The sequence below is a fragment of the Eumetopias jubatus genome, unplaced genomic scaffold (assembly GCF_037043125.1).
Source record: "Eumetopias jubatus isolate StellerSeaLion01/CBP00866 unplaced genomic scaffold, mEumJub1_p1.0 scaffold_9, whole genome shotgun sequence".
In the NCBI taxonomy this organism is placed as follows: domain Eukaryota; kingdom Metazoa; phylum Chordata; class Mammalia; order Carnivora; family Otariidae; genus Eumetopias; species Eumetopias jubatus.
Genome location: NW_028274815.1, coordinates 136,209,193 through 136,232,123, shown reverse-complemented (window position 1 = coordinate 136,232,123; position 22,931 = coordinate 136,209,193). Strand labels below are relative to the sequence as shown.

General features: G+C 41.9%; 1 protein-coding gene across 3 annotated transcripts in view; it reads left to right on the top strand.

Annotated features, from left to right (window-relative positions):
- LOC114197934 (serine/threonine-protein phosphatase 4 regulatory subunit 1-like) overlaps positions 1–22,931 on the top strand; it is an 87,721-nt gene that overhangs the window by 16,601 nt on the left and 48,189 nt on the right. For all 3 annotated transcript variants that reach the window (XM_028089152.1, XM_028089151.1, XM_028089153.1), the window contains exon 3: positions 9,727–9,859. In XM_028089152.1, coding sequence (XP_027944953.1) covers positions 9,727–9,859 — 133 coding nt within the window. The remainder of the gene's footprint in view (positions 1–9,726; positions 9,860–22,931) is intronic.

Genomic DNA, 22,931 nt, shown 5'->3' with positions numbered 1-22,931 from the left:
CATCCTTGTCTGTGTTTCCAGCATTTGGGTCCCTTCGGAGTCATTTTGTGATTTTCGTCTCTTAGCTAGTTCATGTTTTTCTGTTTCTTTGTTTATTGAGTAATTTTGGATTATAATCTGGATATTGTGACTATTAACACACTATACAATCTCTGGATTCTGTTACATGCCTCCAAAGAGTGTTGATTTCTTTGTTTTGTTTCAGTAGGTACTTTTTTTTTTAAGATTTTATTTACTTGAGAGAGAGAGAGAGAGAGAGAAAGAGAGAGAGAACAAGTGGGGGGAGGGGCGGAGAGAGAGGGAGAAGCAGACTCCTAGCGGAGCAGGGAGCCCAACGTGAGGCTCCATCCCAGGACCCCAGGACCATGACCTGAGCCGAAGGCAGATGCTTAACCAACTGAGCCACCCAGGAGCCCCTTGTTTCGGTAGGCACTTAGATGAGGTCCCACCGTTAACTGTCTGTCCTGTGGCAGCTAGGACCCCGAATTTCAGCTCGGTTCTCTTAGCCTTAGCTGTGCTGTAGAGTTTGCCACAGACGTGCATGGTTTAGGGGTCAAGCTAGATTTCAGGCCAAGTTTAACACAGAGGCTTCCCCCCTGTTGATTTTCTTTCCAGGACCCCCCTCCCCGCCCCCTGCCACACACACGCACAGTTTGTAGTGGCTATGGTTGCCCTGAAGAAACATCAGCAGTATTGGTAATATCATGTGCTCAGTGACTTAGCGCTACTACAACTACTAATGGCAGCTCGCCCTTTCAAAGTGCTGCGTGTCTCAGATCCTGTATAACTATACTTGGCTGTCTAATGCCCCTTATTCTACCTGCAGCCATCATCTGAGGCAGGTGCCCGTTTTAGGGGGAGGGAACTGAGAATCAGAGAGGTGGGGTATCTATCCAGAGTCACACACCTGGTAAGAAGCAGTGTGGGACTGCAGAACCAGGCATTTTGACTCAAGACCCCATACTTCTGTTGATTATAAATACTATGTCTCTAACATCTTTTGAGTGAGAGATCTGGGATTTAATGTGTAATCTTCCTCTGCTTCTTTTTTGTTTGTTAGTGTTTTGTTTTTTGTGATGCTTTTTTTGCTGTGGGTGTTCTACAGTGCACTCAAGGACAGTTTTGTTATTAATCACTCATTCAGGGTTTGTACTTCTTCAAATTGAATATGCATTTTTTCCCCGTCCTGGAAAATTGTTAGCCATTATCTCTTTGAATATTGCCTCTTCCTATTTTCATTAATCCCTCTTTCTGGAATTCTCGCTGGACTTATCTCAGACCTTAGCATTCTGTTCTTCCTGTCCTTTAATTGCTGTCTCCATATTTTCCAGTTCCTTTTTTCTCTGTGCAGTGTTCTGGGTGATTTGTCAGATCAGTCTTCCAGCTCACTAACTCTCTCTTGAGCTGTGTCTAAACTGCTATTTAAGCCAGCTGCTGAATTTTTAATTAAGTTGTCTCTATTTTTCATTTCTACGTGGTTCTTTTTCAAATGTGCCTGTTCTTCCCAATCTCATTCTTCTTTTTTCTTTCATTTTGACATCTATATTTTAAATCTTACTCATTCTGTGCATAATTATTTGACAGTCTATTTTAGATTTTTCTAATATTTCTGTCTTGGGGGTGCAAATTTTCATTTGTTGTGTCTGTTCTTTCTCTTGAAGGTTTGTAACCATGTATGTTTGGAATTTATCTTCAGCAGGGATAGTTTTGTGAAATGGCATGCTTACTGGATTGTGAAAGGCTCCTGTTTGCTTGTGCTGGGATGCCTGGAATTGGAATAGCTCTGAACACTGGTCCTCCCCAAGAGCTCGGAGTGGGGCTCTGCAGGTCTTGTAAGCTGACTCAGCCCTCACAGGTCACGTAGGTCTGTGGTTTGATTTCTCAGGATTGACTACCCCACCCTCTACTTGCACTCTAACTGTAGTCCCCTTTACTCAACTGTCTAATATTGGGGGCTTAGATTCAGATTCATCCACATCATTTATCCCCATGTGAGCTTCAGAAATCTTAGTACCTGAGACCTATATGTAGGTCTTAAACGTTGATCATAGGGTGTCACCTTATGCTAACTGCTCTCACTTTGATTACCGTTTTCCTTACTGGCATTGAGGATGTCCTTTCTGCCTTTACTGCTGCCTTCCTGCGTTTTTAAATACTTTATCTAAATTTCTGTATTTTTTATTTTTTTGTGTGTGTGGTGGAAAGGGGTTCCTTTCTCTTCAACTCCACCATATGTTGTTGGAAATCACAGTAACTGGGGTTTGAATGTAGTTGTCAAAGCCCATGCTCCTATGGTAATCTATCCTGGGTTAAGGTGGTAATAATGGGGATGGGAAAAGGGGACTGATGTTAGAATAGAAATCAGAATGTCAGTTTATTACTTACTAGAATGAGATGAATATTTGCCTAGAGAAGGCGAAGGTATTCAGGTTGATAGATCAGCACTTCCCCACTGGACAAAGTCTAGAGTAAGAACTTGACAGTGCTTTATTAACACCATTCAGGGGCAAATAGCACCATACTGACAAATATGAATAGCCTGGCAATTTTAAGATACATTCCTGCATGCCTTTAAAATGAATTGAAGGTTTACCTGAAGACCACACACAACTCCCTGTGGTCTCATAAGTACCGTGCATTCTCTGGATCTGATTCGGAGTTCTCAAGGAGATTAAGATCTCAAGCTCACTTCATAAATACAGAATCAGAGCAAGGGAAGTTAGATACTCTTAAGAATTCTTTTAATCACAGTGGTGCCAGCAACTTGCCAGGTAGTTTCATTCTAGCCTTTGTAAGGCGGGGTTGGGAAGAATAGAAGAATGGCCAGCCTTCTGCTCGTCTTTCCTCCCTCCCTTCCTCCCTTCTTTCCTCCCTTCTTTCCTCCCTTCCTTCCTTCCTTTTTTCTTTTTCCTTTCTTTCACCTGTACTGAAGTACAATTTATATATAATATTCACTGAAGGGCAATTTGTTAAAATGAGTCTTAACAAGTATGTTCTGTTGTGTGACCACAACCACACAACCACAACCAGGAAATGAAACATTTCCTGCACCTACCAGAAGTCATGTCATGACCATTTGCCATCATACCTTTCCCCACCCCTGATCCCAGACAACCACTGATCTGCTATATATTAGTATGTTTTTATCTTTTCTAGAATTTCACATTGGCAGAATTATGCAGAATGAAATCTGACCTGTCCAGCTTCGTTCAGTTGATATAATGCTCTTGAGATGCATCTATATTGTTGCCTATTAGTAGCTCATTATTTTTATTTTATTATTGAGAAGTATTCCTTTGTATGGATAGATTACAATTTGTTTAGCCACTTAGTTGATAGATATTTTGGTTATTTCCAGTTTTTGGCTGTTATGAATAAAGCTCTTTGAACACACAAATACAAGTCTTAGCGTAAACATACACGTTTTCATTTCTCCTGTGTAAATGCCTAGGAGTGGGATTGCTTGCTCACGTGGTTAAGTATATATTTATTTTTTTTAAGTAACTGCCAAACCATAGGAGCTGTACCATGTTGCATTTTTTACCAGCAACGTATGAGAGATCCAGTTGCTCCTTGCCAACACATTTAATAGAGTCAGTTTAAAAAATTTTCTTAGCCTTCCTAGTGGGTGAGTAGTAGTATTTCACTGTGGTTTTAATTGACATTTCCCTGATTACTAATGATGACTAATGATGTTGAACATCTTTCCCCATGCTTAGCTGTCATTTGTGTGTCTTCTGTGATGACATGTCTATTCGAGTTTTTTTTCCTATTTTAAAGATTGAGCTCTAAGAGTTCTTTCTATATTCTGGATATCAGATATGTTTTACAGATATTTTCTTCCCAGTCTATGGCTTGGTAGTCCATTTCCCTTTTTTTTTTTTTTTTTAAGATTTTATTTTTAAGTAATCTCTACATCCAGCATGGGGCTTGAACCCACAATCCCAAGAACAAGAGCTGCACACTCTGACTGAGCCAGCCAGGCACCCCAATTGGTGTTCTATTTCCTACCAGTGTCTTTTGAAGAGCAAAAGTTCTGTTTTGTTCAAGTTGAATTCATGAGCATTTCTTTTTGTGGCACATGCTTTTTGTACCCCTCTCAGAAATCTTTGCCTAATTAAAGAATACAAAGATTTTTCTCCTATGTTTTCTTCTAAAAGTTTTATCATTTTATGGTTTTTATGTCTATTATCTATTTTGAGTTAATTAAGGACAAAGGACATTCCCCCCTCACCTGTGTATTCAGTTATTCTAGCTCTGTTTGCTGAATTAAATTACCTTGGCACCTTTGTGAAACATGCATTGGGCTTAGATTTGTGGATCTATTTAAAGATTTTATTTATTTATTTTTTGGAGCGGGGTGGTGGGGGAGGAGCAGAGTGGGAAGGAGAGAGAGGGGGAAAGAATCTCAAGCAGACTCCGTGCTGAGCGCAGAGCCTGGTTTGGGGCTTGATCTCACGACCCTGAGATCAAGAGTCAGATGCTCATCTGACTCAGCCACCCAGGCACCCTAGTAGTCAGGCATTTTTAAAAGAGATTTTATAAAATGAGAAAAAAGTCGTTGTTTATACTGACCCACACATATACCATCCCTGAGCCTCTTTTATTTGAGTAGCTTCAGATTTCCATCTGTTTCTCCTGTTTGAGGAACTTCCTTTCACATTTTTCATAGAACACGTGTGTTGGCAGTGAATTCTTTCCACTTTTGTTTGTTTGTAAAAGTCTGTATTTCCCCTAACAATTTGAGAAAGATTTCTTCAAGTAAAAAATTCTGATTAGTGTTTTTTCTTTCAGCACTCTGAAGATATCATCTTCTCCTTCCTTAATGATTTTTGACATGAAGTCTATTATTAATCTTTTTAAAATGCAATGTGTATTTTTTTTTCTGACCGCTTTTTAAGATTTTTTTTCTTGATCACTGATTTTTAGCAATAGATTATGTTGTACCTCAATGTGATATTTCATTATGTATATTCTGCTTGGGGTTTGTTGAGTTTCTTGAATCTGTAGGCTTTAAGTTTATGTCAAATTTAAAAATTTGAGCTATTCTTCTAAAATTTTTAATGTTTTCTCCATCTCTCTTTTTCTTCCCTCTTTTCTTCTGGGATTCCAGTTCTATATATGTTACAGTGCTTGATAATGTCTCCAAATAACTGATGCTCTGTTCTGTTTTTTTATTTTATTTTATTTTTTTTCTCTTTGTGCTTCATTTTGGATAGTTTCTATTGCTGTACCTTCAAGTTCTCTGATATTTTCCAGTTCTCTAATCTGTTCATTTCTTTTAGTTTATGTTTTTTTTTTTAAACTTTTTTTAATTTATTCATGAGAGAGACAGAGAGAGAGAGAGAGAGGCAGAGGGAGAAGCAGGCTCCCAAGGAGCAGGGACCCTGATGCAGGACTCGATCCCAGGACCCCGGAATCATGACCTGAGCCGAAGCCAGATGCTTAACCATCTGAGCCACCCAGGCACCCTAGTTTATGTTTTGATTCAGTTACTGTGTTTTTCATCTCTTGAATTTACATTTGGGTCTCGTAATTCCATTTCTCTCATCAACATCTCCATGTATTTCTGGAATATATGGAGCATTTTTTTTAAAGGTTTATTTATTTATTAGAGAGAGTGCACACACGTGTGTGTGCGTGCTTGCACGAGTGTGGGTGGGGAGGGGCAGAGCAAGAGGGGGAGAGAGAACCCCAAGCAGACACCATTCTGAGCATGGAGCCCAACGTGGGGCTCGATCTTACCACCCTAAGATCATGACCTGAGCCGAAACCAAGAGTCAGACGCTTAACCGACTGAGCCACCCAGGAGCCCCTTAACTGCTATTTAAAGATCATTTTCTGTTCTACCATCTCTGACATTTTGGGGACTTTCTCAGTTTATTCATTTTTCCTGATTATGGTCATATTATTTGGCTTCTTTTCATGCGTGGTAATAATTTGGATGCTGGACATTAAGAATTTGGGGGTGTTAGTTGTTAGATTTCACAGTCCAAATTGTATAAACCCGCTAATGTTAGATTTTGTTATGGTATGTAGTTAACTTTTTTGGATTGGGCTGGATTCTGGTGAGGCTTGATGTAAGCTCCGTCAGGCGGGTCTAGAGCAGGCTTTAGTCTAGATAATTTAGCTGCTACTACAGCCATGCCATGTGTCACAGGGTGGGAAGAGGCTGCTGCTGCATGCTCGTGAGCGCCGGGAGGGGCCTGCTGTGGTCCCCCCCCCCCCCAGTCTTGGTGGTATTCTCTCAAGTGTGTGTGGATCAGTCCTCGGTGGAAGCTTCTGGGGGCCACTGTGCTGGCCTCTGCTGCTCCCTCCTTTGCAAACTCTGACCTCTTTGGCCCCCCTCACGCTTCCGTCTCCGGAACTCTGGAAGCTCTCTGGGCAATCAGAGGTGGCCGTCTTAGGGCTCCTTGTTTGTGTCCCTTCTCTGAGGGCCCTCGGCTGTGCTGCCTGTTGTCTAGTGCCTGAAAACTGTTGTTTCCTGGATGGCTTCCTGGTCTTCTAGATGTGTAAAATGTGAGAGTCTGTTACCATCTCGGCTGGAAACAGAAGCCTTTCACCTTCCTTCAGTTCCCTCTGAGACCATAACCCTTCCCTTTGTCTTTGGTGTTCTTCGATTCCTTCAGCCTTCATCTTAGTAGACTTTTCTGCACATCTTGAAAGAACACTGCACTGGAATGCCGAGCATTTGGGTGCTAAGAATCCTAGTTCTGCTGCTGGCTTTGGGGGCGCATCTATTTAACAGTCCACAAAATGAGGGAGTTTATCAAGGCATGTTCTAGGGTTCCTTCTTTATGATTCTGTGTCATAGCAGTCATTTTCTTTGATATTTGTTTTCATTCAAGTTTCTTTTGGTAGTGTCATTCCTCATTTTGCTACTTTTTATGGAGCACCTACTACTTGTCAGGTACTACACTGGGCCCTGGGGTTACAGCGCCTTCATGGAGCTCAGAGAGCGACTGGGAGACAAGCATGAAACAGTCTCAAAACCCGGTGCCCCTGCTTTTGTGGGGAGCGTTAGGACAGAGAGAGAGCCCACAGCTCTGGGAGAGGCTGTAACCGGAGAGTGGCCTTCTCCTGCGGATTCGAGGAGGGGTGCCTAAGCTGGGGCAGGGGTGGGGCGGGGGGAGAGACGTGAGAGTGTCCCAGGCAGTGGGAAGGACATGTAGAAAATCATCGAGATGAAGGATTTTGGTGCATTTGAAGAACTAAGGGAAGGTCACCGTGCCTGAAGCTCAGACGGGGAGGGTGGAGGGATTTCTTTGAAAATTAAAATGTAGGTTTCCTCTGGCTGTACAGCATAGTGCAATGTTTCGAGTCCAGCTGTTTGAGTTCAGATTCTGACCCTCTGCTCTCTAGCCATGTGGCTTTTGGCAGCTTTCTTGGCTTCTCTCAGCTTCAGCTTTCTTCCCAGAAACACAGGGATAATGTGGTTGTTGTCAGAATTTAATGAACCACTGCTATAAACAAAGCTTTGAGCACAGTTCCTGGGAGTAACCAATGAACATTAGTTATTATCCAGTATTATGTGGTTTATGGCTTTTATTTCCATGAATGTAGTTAGTATAATGTTATGTAGTTAGCACAGTAGAATCATTAATATTCTCTAATAACAGTTACTCTTTTGTGGAACTAATTGCCAAGTTCTTTAGTTGTCTGACAGGTTTTTTGAAGAGTGCCTGAGTATTTTTGTTACTTCAAAACAGCAGTTCTTAACCCACGAAGTACACAAGTGGACCTCAGAGGATCTTTTGAAACCCCTCATTCTTTTTTCTTTTTTTTTAAGAGGGGGTGGAGGGGCAGAGGGAAAGGGAGAGTCCTAGGCAGGCTCCACGCCCAGCACGCAGCCCAACGCAGGGCTTGATCTCAGCACCCTGAGATCATGACTTGAGCCAAAGTCAAGAATTGGACACTTAACTGACTCAGCCACCCAGATGCCCTGAAACCCCGGATTCTTCACGAAAAGTTTTGAGTATGCATATTCATGGCCATCATCAGGTTCCAAAACTATCTGTGATCCCCAAAATTTAGCAAACTCTGCTTTATTTTTTTTAAAGATTTTATTTATTTATTTGAGAGAGAGGAGAGACAGAGAGAGCAAGCATGAGTGGGGTGGAGGGACAGAAGGAGAGGGAGAGGGACAAGCAGACTCCCCGCTGAGCGGGGAGTGCAGCGTGGGGCTCGATCCCAGGACACTGAGATCGTGACCTGAGCTGAAGGTAGATGCTTAACCAACTTGAGCCACCCAGGCACCCTGCAAACTCTGCTTTAAACTTAATATTTTAAAGTCCACTGCAAGCTAGGGCCACACTGCTTTGTAAATATCTGTGGGATGGAGGCTGCGTGTTCCTCCTGGGTCCTGAAATGCACTGAAAGTAGCTCATACAAAGTGACTGTGGTTGGTGGGACTTGGCTGTGACTCAGTGGGGACCCATTCCTCCCTGGCAAGGATCCTGCAAGAAATTATGTATTTGATTGCATCACACATATATTTTCTACAAATGTATACTTCTTTATTAAAATTCTCTGGGTAACTGTTATACAGTGTAAATTTTTAATAAGGTCTAATTACTAGCGTAGAAGAATTTGTGGAGAAAAAATGTGGTTAGTGTTTCGAAGTAAATACCTAGGCACAAATGTGTCATTTCTTATTTTCAACTCTTATTAGTTACTGCCTGAATTAACTGCTTTTTCTCTCTGCCAGGTAGGAATCCTCTGCTTTTTTGCATGAATAGTGCTTCTTGCCCAGTTATTTCAGTGCCAGTGGTAGTAGGGAAACATTTATGCCTCTGAAGCATTGGGTGGGTAAAGAGTGGTGGCTACGGTCAAGGTTGGCCAGATTATGAGGGGCTAGATCCTGCAGGTCTTGACATGCCCCGACTCCCTTGTTTCAATATCCTGATGGAGCATTTTGTATCATCCCTGATAAAAGAACATGGAAGTGTAGACAGGTTAAATCACTTACTGTGGTCACACAGCTAGTAAGTTGTGGTTGGGGGATTCATCTTATTCCAGGGATGTTTGGCTCCGGTGCCCATGAGCTCAGCCACGCCACTCCACTACATTGGAGGGAGGGTCTGCCTGCCCTCAGTTGGGGGTTTGGGGAAGAGCAGGCTTCAGGGGGAAGAGTCAGTATGACCACAGGCTCATTTTTGCCCAGAATGAGGGGTTGGAGGAACCTGTGGAACATCCATGTTGGAGGAGTCTGGTTGGGTGTTGCCATGTGGTTTTATGGGAATCAGTGTCACAATGTGGTGTGTGAAGCTGTATGACGAGCATGTTTAGGACAAGACAAAATATGGGGCAGACTTTCTAGCATATTCTTGCTTATGAGATCCAACTCCTCTGTTTTTCTTTTGACCATTTAACACCTGCTTGCATAGCCCTCCATGGATGTTTCTCGTAGAGGTCAGCTGGCTGCTTTGTTCACTTGCTTCTGACTTCCCCAGCAGAGGGGAGATTCCATCCATATTGATGAGAGGTGACTTGCGTCAGATTGATGGCACTGACAGAAGGACACTTAGCTTTTCTTTATGATCTGGTCTTGTCACCCTTCTCTTGGATTCTCAATCTACCCACTTCATTTTAGATGAGTTGTCAAGTTTGGAGACCCAGAGGCTCCCACTGGAAAGGGCCATGAAGGTAGAAAAGCGTGCTGCAAGGGCACTCCTTCGCTCAAGTGTGACCTGATGGATGTGGTTTTTCCCCCTCTTTCCCCTTTAGATGGATTTGAAGACTACGGCCCCGATCGGGACAGCATGAGGGTAACGGCCTTTCTGGACATCCCAGGCCAGGGTAATCTGCCTCCCCTCGCTCGCCTGGAAAAGTACGCTTTCAGTGACAACATCTTCAACCGGTGAGCTCCCCAGCCCTTCCCGTGCTTACAGCCCTCCGCTGGGTCTGGGTTAAGCCGACGGTGGTCACCACTTCTCTGTGACAGCTCTGAGGACTCTCGTGGAGGAGGTGGAACACAGGCTGTTCCAGGTGGCTGGGATTCTGTCTGAATGGCACCCTTGGATTAGGTTTTCCCATTACTCTTGTTACTGTTTTGCTGATCACCTGGTGAGCCAGGAATAAAATGCTGATGAAAGTTAATGGGGTTTAAATAATTAGGATTGCTAACTGGGTTTCTTTCACACGTTCCGTCCTCAGAAAAGGAAAATGCGTCGCATAATTGGCAAGCCTCAGTTGGAGCACTGCTTGCTCGTTTTGTTCCTCGACTGCCCTGAGCTCCGGGGACTTCGGTGAACTTGTCCTGCTGTGTTGTGTTGTCACTCCTCATGGTGCTGGCAGGATTATACTCCAGCCTCTGACCGTGCCTCTTCCACGGATGACCTTGACCCTTACTGCATGAAGAAAGCAGAAACCCAGACATTTCTTTCCATTGACAGCCCGCCCCAACCTGAATCTGAGGGCATTCTTCCCTCCTGTCCCAGAGGGGAAGGTATCCTCTCTTCTGGTCTCCCTTCCTCTATCAGATATGCCTTCTGTCTTCTGCCTCTTCCTTCTTGCCTGTGACACACTCCCTTTCCTTCCGCGCATGAGTCCTGGCATGTTTCTTGTTCCGAGCAGTCCTCTGGACTCCCCCACCTGCAGCCTTCCCTCGCATCTTTCCTTAAGCACACTGTTCTGTGAAGACTGGATGATACTCACTGAGTCTCTATTAAATATCTATTTAATATCTCTATCTATTAAATTGTAAAAGGCTCACAGCAATTGCTGCTGAGTGAGTTCAATTATTATCCCAATTTTACAGATAGGGAAATGATGATACTCTGAATGATGTCTCTTGATGAGCAGTTCTTAATTTAAATGTAGTTCATGGTTTCTCAACTTTTTCTTTTATGCTTAGTGCTTTCTTTTCATGTATAAGGAACGTTCTCGTCCCCTAAGGCCATGAAGATATTTTCCTTATGGGGCACCTGGGGGGCTAAGTCGGTCAAGTGTCTGACTCTTGATCTGAGCTCAGGTCTTGATCTCAGCGTCCTGAGTTCAAACCCCACATTGGGCTCCTTGCTGGGCGTGGAGCCTACTTAAAAAAAAAAAAGGTGTTTCCTTATATTGTCTTCTTGACGTTTTATTGTTTCACATGTGGATCTGCACTTTGTGTATGATGTGAGGTAGGAGTCAAGTTTCATTTCTTTCCACATGGTATGCACTTGACCTGGTGCCATTTATTGAAAATACTACCTTTTATCTATGCTCTGCTTTGCCACCTTTGTCCTAAATCAAGTGTCCATATCTGAACATCCTGGTCTGCTTTCTTGGTCTGTTATCTCTTGTTGTGCCCGGACCATTCTGTCTTCATTACTGCAACTTTATCATCAAAATCTTGGTATTGGGTAGAGTAAGTCCGCCCACTTTGTTCTTCTTCAAGATTGTCTTGGCTGTTCTTGACTCTGCATTTCCAAATGCATTTTAGCACCAGTTCATCAATTTCTAGAAAAAAAAAGCCGCTGGGATTTTCAGTGGAATTGCATTGCATCTATAAATCAATTTGTAAAGTATTTGCATCTTTACAATATTTAGTTTTCTAGTCCTTCCATTTTTTAAAAATTTTCTTCAATTTCTTTGTGTCTGTGTGTGTGTGTTTTCTGTTGTAGAGATCTTCTGTACCTTTTTCGATTTAGCTCTAGGTATTTAATCTTCCACATGAATGTAAATGATATCATTTCTTAAAATTTAAATTCTAATTGCTGCTGATAATATGAAAATGGAATTGATTTTCTTATTTTGATTTTGTCTCCATTGATTATGCTAAGTTCACTTAATAATTTTAATAACTTCCCCCGGGGGTTCTTTGGGTTTTCTGCATACTGCACGATGTTGTGTGTGAAATTCAGTAGTTTGATTTTTTCTTTTCCTATCTTGTTTTATATTTTTAGTAGCTACATCTTATCAGCTTAGGATAATTTATATTTCTAATTTGTTAAGAGATTATTTTTACACTTTTTTAATTAAAAAAAAGTTTTTAATTTTTATTTTTTTAAAAGATTTTATTTATTTGGCAGAGAGAGACACACTGAGAGAGGGACAACAAGCAGGAGGAGTGGGAGAGGAAGAAGCAGGCCTCCCGCGGAGCAGGGAGCCCGATGTGGAGCTTGATCCCAGGACTCTGGGATCGTGACCTGAGCCGAAGGCAGATTCTTAACGACTGAGCCACCCAGGCGCCCCATAAAAAGTTTTTAATTTTTTAAAAGATTTCATTTATTCATTTGAGAGAGAGGGAGAGAGAGTGCACAAGTGGGGGGAAGGGCAGAGGGACAAGCAGCGAGATGTGGCTCGATCCCAGGATCCTGAGATCATGACCTTAGCTGAAGTCAGATGCTTAACCAGCTGAGCCACCCAGGTGCCCCTTAATTTAAAAAAAGTAAAAAAAAATTTTTTTAAGGAATCTCTATGCCCAGTGTGGGGCCCGAACTCACAACCCCAAGATCCAAAGTCTCATGCTCTACCAGCTGAGCCGGCCAGGGGCCCCTGTTTTTAAACTTTTAAAAATAACTTCATACTTAAAGAAGTTTCAAGAATAGTAGGAAGAGGGGTGTCTGGGTGGCTCAGTCGTTAAGCGTCTGCCTTCAGCTCAGGTCATGATCCCAGGGTCCTGGGATCAAGCCCAGGGATCAAGCCCCGCATCGGGCTCCCTGCTCCGCAGGAAGCCTGCTTCTCCCTCTCCCACTCCCCCTGCTTGTGTTCCCTCTCGCTGTGTCTCTCTCTTTCAAATAAATAAATAAATCTTAAAAAAAAAAAAGAATGGTAGAAAGAATTCCTATTTTTTACTCAGATTCATCAGATTGTCAACAATTTGCAATGTTCGAGTTAACATTCACTCTCTATTTTCACATTTTTTTCTGAGCCATTTGAGAGTAAGTGTAGCCATCACGTTGCTTTCTCTCTATGGTGACTGCCGTGTGCATTTGTCTAACAAGGACATTTGCTGTTCACTTACAGAATCACAGTATAGTGATCAGAGTCAGGAAATTTAACTTTGATACAATACTGTTATCTAATATCTAGATTTTTAAAAAAGATTTTATTTATTTATTCCATTTGAGAGAAAGAGCAAGAGAGCTTGTGAGCGGGGGAAGGGGCAGAGGGAGAGGGAGAGAATCCCAAGTAGACCCTGCACTGAGCTTGGATACTGACGCAGGGCTCGATCCCAGGACCCTGAGATCATGACCTGAGCTGAAACCCAGAGTCAGATACTAAACTAACTGAACCATCCAGGTATGCTCTAATATCTAGGTTTTAATCAAATTGTCGAGGGGTCCTCAGAGAGTCCTTCGGGTTTTTATGTTTGGTTGGTTTTTAGGTCCAGAATCCAACCCAGCATCATAATTGCATTTGATCGTCATGTTTCTTTAGGCTCATTTAATTTCTAAAGTTTCTTAGCCTTTCTTTGCCTGTCATGATACTATTGACAGTTTTGAAGAGTACAGGTGATTTATTATATAGAATAAACTCACTAAGAGTTTTTAAAATTCCTCAATGAAGTCTGAATTTTATATAACGCTTTTTAAAAAATTTTTTATTGTTATGTTAATCACCATACATTACATCATTAGCTTTTGATGTAGTGTTCCATGATTCATTGTTTGTGCATAACACCCAGTGCTCCATGCAGAACGTCCCCTCTTTAATACCCATCACCAGGCTAACCCATCCCCCCACGCCCCTCGCCTCTAGAACCCTCAGTTTGTTTTTCAGAGTCCGTCGTCTTTCGTGGTTCGTCTCCCCCTCCGACTTCCTCCCCTTCATTCTTCCCCTCCTGCTATCTTCTTCTTTTTTTTTCTTAACATATATTGCATTATTTGTTTCAGAGGTACAGATCTGTGATTCAACAGTCTTGCACAATTCACAGCACTCACCATAGCACATACCCTCCCCAATGTCTATCACCCAGCCACCCCCTCCCTCCCACCCCCCACCACTCCAGCAACCCTCAGTTTGTTTCCTGAGATTAAGAATTCCTCATATCAGTGAGGTCAGATGATACATGTCTTTCTGTGATTGACTTATTTCACTCAGCATAACACCCTCCAGTTCCATCCACGTCGTTGCAAATGGCAAGATCTCATTCCTTTTGATGGCTGCATAATATTCCATTGTGTATATATACCACATCTTCTTTATCCATTCATCTGTCGATGGACATCTTGACTCTTTCCACAGTTTGGCTATTGTGGCCATCGCTGCTATAAACATTGGGGTGCACGTACCCCTTCGGAAACCTACATTTGTATCTTTGTGGTAAATACCCACTGGTGCAATTGCTGGATCGTATGGTAGCTCTATTTTCAACTGTTTGAGGGACCTCCATACTGTTTTCCAGAGTGGCTGCACCAGCTTGCATTCCCACCAACAGTGTAGGAGGGTTCCCCTTTCTCCGCATCCCCGCCAACATCTGTCGTTTCCTGACTTCTTAATTTTAGCCATTCTGACTGGTGTGAGGAGGTATCTCATTGAGGTTTTGATTTGGATTTCCCTGATGCCGAGCGATGTTGAGCACTTTTTCATGTGTCTGTTGGCCATTTGGATGTCTTCTTTGGAAAAATGTCTGTTCATGTCTTCTGCCCATTTCTTGATTGGATCATTTGTTCTTTGGGTGTTGAGTTTGATAAGTTCTTTATAGATTTTGGATACTAGCCCTTTATCTGATATGTCATTTGCAAATATTTTCTCCCATTCTGTCGGTTGTCTTTTGGTTTTGTGGACTGTTTCTTTTGCTGTGCAAAAGCTTTTTATCTTGATGAAACCCCAAGAGTTCATTTTTGCCCTTGCTTCCCTTGCCTTTGGCGATGTTTCTAGGAAGAAGTTGCTGCGGCTGAGGTCAAAGAGGTTGCTACCTGTGTTCTCCTGTAGGATTTTGATGGACTCCTGTCTCACGTTTAGGTCTTTCAACCATTTGGAGTCTATTTTTGTGTGTGGTGTAAGGAAATGGTCCAGTTTCATTCTTCTGCATGTGGCTGTCCAATTTTCCCAACACCATTTGTTGAAGAGACTGTCTTTTTGCCGTTGGACATTCTTTTCTGCTTTGTCAAAGATGAGTTGACCATAGAGTTGAGGGTCCATTTCTGGGCTCTCTATGCTGTTCCATTGATCTATGTGTCTGTTTTTGTGCCAGTACCATACTGTCTTGATGATGACAGCTTTGTAATAGAGCTGGAAGTCCAGAATTGTGATGCCACCAGCTTTGCTTTTCTTTTTCAATATTCCTCTGGCTATTCGGGGTCTCTTCTGGTTCCATACAAATTTTAGGATTATTTGTTCCATTTCTTTGAAAAAAGTGGATGGTATTTGGATGGGGATCGCATTGAATGTGTAGATTGCTCTAGGTAGCACTGACATCTTCACAATGTTGGTTCTTCCAATCCATGAGCATGGAACGTTTTTCCATTTCTTTGTGTCTTCTTCAATTTCTTTCATGAGTATTTTATAGTTCTCTGAGTACAGATCCTTTGCCTCTTTGGTTAAATTTATTCCTAGGTATCTTATGGTTTTGGGTGCAATTGTAAATGGGATCGACTCCTTGATTTGTCTCTCTTCTGTCTTGTTGGTGGTGTATAGGAATGCCGCTGATTTTTGTGCATTGATTTTATATAGTGCTACTTGACTGAATTCCTGTATGAGTTCTAGCAGTTTTGGGGTGGAGTCTTTTGGGTTTTCCACATACAGTATCATATCATCTGCAAAGAGTGAGAGTTTGACTTCCTCTTTGCCGATTTGGATGCCTTTGATTTCTTTTTGTTGTCTGATTGCTGTGGCTAGGACTTCTAATACTATGTTGAATAGCAGTGGTGAGAGTGGACATCCCTGCCGCGTTCCTGACCTTAGGGGAAAAGCTCTCAGCTTTTCCCCATTGAGAATGATATTCACTGTAGGTTTTTCATAGATGGCTTTTATGATTTGAGGTATGTACCCTCTATCCCTATACTCTGAAGAGTTTTGATCAGGAAAGGATGCTGTACTTTGTCAAATGCTTTTTCTGCATCTATTGAGAGGATCCTATGATTCTTGTTCTTTCTTTTGTTAATGTATTGTATCATGTTGATTGATTTGCGGATGTTGAACCAACCTTGCAGCCCAGGGATAAATCCCACTTGGTCATGGTGAATAATCCTTTTAATGTACTGTTGGATCCTATTGGCTAGTATTTTGGTGAGAATTTTTGCATCCATGTTCATCAAGGATATTGGTCTGTAATTCTCCTTTTTGATGGGGTCTTTGGTTTTGGGATCAAGGTAATGGTGGCCTCATAAAACGAGTTTGGAAGTTTTCCTTCCATTTCTAGTTTTTGGAACAGTTTCAGGAGAATAGGTATTAATTCTTCTTTAAATGTTTGGTAGAATTCCCCTGGGAAGCCATCTGGCCCCGGGCTTTTGTTTCTTGGGAGATTTTTTTTTTTTTTTTAAGATTTTTTTAATTTATTTATTGAGAGAGAGAGAGAGAGAATGGTAGAGAGAGAGCATGAGAGGGAAGAAGGTCAGAGGGAGAAGCAGACTCCCCGCCGAGCAAGGAGCCGGATGTGGGACTCGATCCCTGGACTCCAGGATCATGACCTGAGCCGAAGGCAGTCGCTTAACTGACTGAGCCACCCAGGTGCCCCGTTTCTTGGGAGATTTTTGATGACTGCTTCAAATTCCTTAGTGGTTATAGGTCTGTTCAGGTTTTCTATTTCTTCCTGGTTCAATTTTGGTAGTTGATACATTTCTAGGAATGCATCCATTTCTTCCAGGTTATCTAATTTGCTGGCATAGAGTTGCTCATGATATGTTCTTATAATTGTTTGTATGTCTTTGGTGTTGGTTGTGATCTCTCCTCTTTCATTCATGATTTTGTTGATTTGGGTCATTTCTCTTTTCTTTTTGATAAGTCTGGCCAGGGGTTTATCAATCTTGTTAATTCTTTCAAAGAACCATCTCCTAGTTTCGTTGATCTGTTCTACTGTTCTTTTGGTTTCTATTTCATTGATTTCTGCTCTGATCTTTATGATTTCTCTTCTCCTGCTGGGTTTAGGCTTTATTTGCTATTCTTTCTCCAGCTCCTTTAGGTGTAGGGTTAGGTTGTGTATTTGAGACCTTTCTTGTTTCTTGAGAAAGGCTTGTATTGCTGTATACTTTCCTCTCAGGACTGCCTTTGCTGTATCCCAAATATTTTGAACAGTTGTGTTTTCATTTTCATTGGTTTCCATGAATTTTTTTAATTCTTCTTTAATTTCCTGGTTGACCCATTCTTTGTTTAGTAGGATGCTCTTTAGCCTCCATGTATTTGAGTTCTTTCCGACTTTCCTCTTGTGATTGAGTTCTAGTTTCAAAGCACTGTGGTCTGAAAATATGCAGGGAATTATCCCAATCTTTTGGTATCGGTTGAGACCTGATTTGTGACCTAGGATGTGATCAATTCTGGAGAATGTTCCATGGGCGCTAGAGAAGAATGTGTATTCCATTGCTTTGGGATGGAATGTTCTGAATATGTCTGTGAAGTCCATTTTGTCCAGTGTTTCATTTAAAGTCATTATTTCCTTGTTGATCTTTTGCTTTGATGATCTGTCCATTTCAGTCAGGGGGGTGTTAAAGTCCCCCATTATTATTGTATTGTTCTCAATGTGTTTCTTTGCTTTTGTTATTAATTGCCTTATATAATTGGCTGCTCCCATGTTAGGGGCATAGATATTTACAATTGTTAGATCTTCTTGTTGGATAGACCCTTTAAGTAGGATATAGTGTCCTTCTTCATCTCTTATTACAGTCTTTGTTTTAAAATCTAATTTCTCTGATACAAGGATTGCCACCCCAGCTTTCTTTTGGTGTCCATTAGCATGGTAAATGGTTTTCTACCCCCTCACTTTCAATGTGGGGGTGTCTTTGGGTCTAAAATGAGTCTCTTGCAGACAGCATATGGATGGGTCTTGTTTTTTAATCCAATCTGATAGCCTGTGTCTTTTGATTGGGGCATTGAGCCCATTTACATTCAGGGTAACTATTAAAAGATATGAATTTAGTGCCTTTGTATTGCCTGTAAGGTGACTGTTACTGTATATTGTCTGTGTTCCTTTCTGATCTATGCTGCTTTTAGGCTCTCTCTTTGCATAGAGGACCCCTTTCAATATTTCTTGTAGGGCTGGTTTCGTGTGTGCAAATTCCTAGTTTTTGTTTGTCCTGGGAAGCTTTTTATCTCTCCTTCTATTTTCACTGATAGCCTAGCTGGATATAGTATTCTTGGCTGCAGATTTTTCTCGTTTGGTGCTCTGAAGATATCTTGCCAGTCCTTTCTGGCCTGCCAGGTCTCTGTGGATAGGTCTGTTGCCAATCTAATGTTTCTACCATTGTAGGTTACATATCTCTTCTCCCGAGCTGCTTTCAGGATTTTCTCTGTCTCTGAGACTCGTAAGTTTTACTATTAGATGTCAGGGTGTTGACCTATTTTTACTGATTTTGAGAGGGGTTCTCTGTGCCTCCTGGATTTTGATGCCTGTTTCCTTCCCCACATTAGGGAAGTTCTCTGCTATTATTTGCTCCAATATACCTTCTGCCCCTCTCGCTCTTTCTTCTTCTTCTGGGATCCCAATTATTCTCATGTTGTTTCGTGTTATCGTATCGCTTATCTCTCGAATTCTGCCCTCGTGATTCTATAGTTGTTTCTCTCTCTTTTTCTCAGCCTCTTTATTTTCCATCATTTGGTCTTCTATATCGCTGATTCTCTCTTCTGCCTCATTTATCCTAGCAGTTAGTGCCCCCATTTTTGATTGCACCTCATTAATAGCCTTTTTGATTTCGACCTGGTTAGATTTTAGTTCTTTTATTTCTCCAGAAAGGGTTTCTCTAATAACTTCCACGCTTTTTTCAAGCCCAGCTAGTATCTTTAAAGTCATGACTCTGAACTCTAGGTCCGACATTGTACTAATGTCCGTATTGAGGAGGTCCCTGGCTGACGGTACTACCTCTTGTTCTTTTTGCTGAGGTGATTTTTTTCGTCTTGTCATTTTGTCCAGAGGAGAATAGATGAATGAGAGAACAAAATGCTAACAGGTTAACAACGTCCCCAGCAAATATACTCTATACAAGTCAGAAAAGACCTGAAACCAGGAGAAAAGGGAAATAAAAAAGAAAGAGGAAAAAAGAAAAAGATAAAAACAAACAAAAACAGAACAAAACAAAAAAAAATATGATCAAATATGATCAGGCTAGTGCATAGATCAGTGCCACACACTAGATTTGGGGCGTATTTTGGTCTGTTAGAAGAAAGTGCCTCCTAAAATTTTAAAGGAAGAAATACTTATATATGTACAAAATAAGGGTACAATGAAGGGATGGAAGATGACTGTAAAGATGAAAATTATAAAAGATTTTATAAAAGGAATTGATAAGATAAGAAGTTGTTTGAAAAAAGAAAGAAGATTTAAAAAAAAAAGGGAGAGAATGTGATCAGGCAAGAGACTAGAACAAAGCCATACACTAGTGATTTAGGGTATATTTTGATCTGTTAGAAGAAACTGTATCTCAAAATTTTAAAGAGAGAACAACATATATATATGCCAAAAATAAGGGTAGCTACTATGAAGGGATAAAATATGACTCTAAAAATGAAAAATAAAAAATGTTTTTTTAAAAAAGGGATTGATAAGATGTTGGTTGAAAAAGGGAAAAAGAAAAATTAAAAAAAAAAACAGTTAAAAAAATTAACTTTGAAAAACTAATGAATCATGGTGAAAAAGCCATGAATTCTATGTGCAGTATTCCCCTAGCGCTGGAGTTCTCCCGTTCTCCTTGATCGGTAAACTTGGTCTTGGCTTGCTGCCTGTTCGTGCTGATCTTCTGGGGGAGGGGCCTGTTGCCGTGGTTCCCAAATGTCTTTGCCGGAGGCGGAATTGCCCCGCCCTTGTCGTCCGGGCTAAGCAAGCTGCTCGGGTTTGCTCTCAGGAGCTTTTGTTCCCTGCAAGCTCTCGGTACAGCTTTGGAGGACCAGGGTGAAAATGGTGGCCTCCCAATCCCCGTCTGGAGGAGCCGAGAACTCGGGGCCCTGCTCCTCAGTGCGCCCCCAGAGAAAAGCAGTCACTCCCGTGTCCCCGGTCTCCGGCCGCTCTCCGTGCTCACCCGGCCTGTGACCGAGCGTTTCTATCTCTGGCACCCGACCCCGTGTGGAGTCTCCAAACCCAGCAGATCCCTGCGGTGCGTTCCCGCGCCGCTCCTCCCGGGGGAGGAAGGGGAGTCTCCCCGGATCTGCCGCTTGTTGGGTCCCTGCTGGAGGAGCAGTGGCCCGACTGGGCCGCGGGTCACAGTTTATGGCCACCCCGAGCTGAGAGCCCGCGCCTCGGCTCCGTCTCTGCAGCCGGCTTCCCCGCTCCGATACCCGGGAGCTCTGCCGCACTCAGGCACCCCCGGTCTTTCTTGACCTCGAAGGTCCTGAGACCCCACTGTCCCGCGAGGGTTCCACCCCCGCTTAGCCCCTGGAGCGACGTCCCTCCGCGGAGCCGACTTCTAAAAGGTCCGATTTTGTGCTCCGCGGCTCTAGCACCTGCCAGAAGCGGCCGACGGAGGCCCCCTCCCCCGCCGTCTATCCTCCCGAATATCGCCTCGGATTCACTTCTCTGCACGTCCTACCTTCCAGTAAGTGGTCGCTTCTCTGTTCAGAGAGTTGTTGCTACTCTCCTCTTCGGTCTCCTGTTGAGTTCGTAGGTGTTCAGAATGGTTTGATCCCTATTCAGCTGAATTCCTGAGACCAGAGGAAATCCAGGTCTCCTACTCCTCCGCCATCTTGCTCCGCCCCCTGTATAACGCTTCTTTTACAAAATATAGCCCATACAGATAATTGGATGTAAAGCATAAGGAGTTCTTTTTTTTTATTAATTTATTTTTTATTTATTTATTTTTGTGTAAGGAGTTTTTATGAAGCACATGCCCATGTGGCCGTTACTGAGGTCCTCCTGGACGTGTGCCCTCCCCGCCCTCCTGACCACCACTCCCTCCCTGCCACGTGCTGACCACCTTTGGATGGTTATGTTCATCACATCCTTAATCTTGTTTCTGGCCTTAGCACCTAAGTGTCTGCTTCCAAAGAGAATAAGTTCATTTTGTTGTTTCTGAACTTGAAATATGGGAAATCATACAGGATATGTTACTTTGTGGTTTTGCATGTAGTTTTTGAGTTTTTCATTTTGTAACAGCGTTCTGTTGTTTGAGTATCCTGACATTTTATCTGTTGTTGGAGTAGCTCAGGTTTTCTCAGTCTTATGAAAAATTTTGCTATGAACAGTCTATTATACGTATCTGGGTGCACATCAGTACGCATCTCTGCAGGGCATATAACCGGGTGAGAATTCCTGTGTGAAGATACACGCTTGTCTTCTACTTTAGGAGATAGTGCCAGTTTCCAAAGTGATTGTATCAGTGTGCACTCCCACCTTTGCCCTACATTTTATCTGACAATTGGTATTGGCAGATTTGAAGATACCACCCAATTTGGTAGTGTGCTAGTTTATATAACGGTATCAGTTTGTGGTTTTAATTTACATCTTACTTTATGAGTTTGAACACCTTCTCATATGTTTGTTGGGCATCTGTATTTCTTTTTTGTGAAGTGCCCATTTAAATTTTTCTTTGGTAGGTAGGAGGAAGATGGATTGTCTTTTTATTGTTGACTTGTGGGAACTCTTTGTATATTCTTGGTTTCAGACCTTGGTCAATTCTTAACGGCAAACATCTTCCCTCATCCTGTGGCTCGTGTTTCAGCTCTCTTTATAGTGTTCTTTTGGTGACCAGAAGCTGTTCATTTTGGTGTAAATTTATCAACATTTTCCTTTATCCTTAGTGCATTTTGGAGCTTCTTTAAAATGTCTTCCTCTACCCCAAGATCATAAATATACTGTTTTATATGGCTTTAAAAGCTTTATTTTTTTTTCTTTCACATTTAGGTCTACAATCCATCTGAAAGTAATTTTTGTTCATTGTGTGAAAGGGGTCCAGCTTCATTTTCTCAATTGTCACAATACCACTTATCAAAACTACGTCTTTTCCCCATTGCTCTAGGATGCCACCTCTGTTCTAGTCCAGTCTATGATAGTCTTTTTCTGGACTGTCTTTTCTTCCAGTAGTCTGTCTCCCCCTCAGCCAACACCACACTGTCTTGATTACTATAGATTTGTAGTAGTCTTGATACCTGATTGAGCAAGATTTGCCCTTTGTTTTTCTTCTTTGACATGATTTATTATTCTTGGTCCTTTGCATGTTCATATAAATTTCAAAATCCGCTCATCAGATTCTAATAAAACAAGATAAAACCCCTGTTAGGATTTTTTAAAAGTCTTTTTTTTTTTTAAGGATTTTATTTATTTGAGAGAGAGCACTAGAGAGAGAGAGAGAGCAAACAAACAGGGGGAGCAGGAGAGAGAGACGCAGGCTCCCTGTGAGCCTGACGTGGGGCTCCATCCCAGGACTTGGGATCACGACCTGAGCTGAAGGCAGACTCTTAACCAACTGAGCTACCCAGGCACCCCCCCCCCCATTAGGATTTTGCTTGGGTTTGCATTGAATGAATAGGTTGTTTTAGAGAATATCGCCCTCTTTACAATATTTAGACTTCTAATCCATAAACATGGTATATCTCTCTAATTATGTAGGTTTTCTTTAATGTCTCAGTAAAATTTGGTCATTTTCTCTGTAGAAGTTTTGTGCTTTTTTGCTGGTGTATTTGAAAGGAAATCCAAAACATCATATCATTTTATCTAGTTAAAGACTTAAATCTAACTGCCATATCATTATCACACTCAACCCAATTAATAATAATGCCTTCCAGTCTATGTTAAATTTTCCCTGACTGTCTCAAAAATGCCTTTTATGGTTGATTTGTTTGAATCATGATCCAAATAAGGTCCACACATTTCATAGGTAGATGTGTCTCTTAAGTCTTTTTTTGTTTATAGTTTTTTTCCTTTT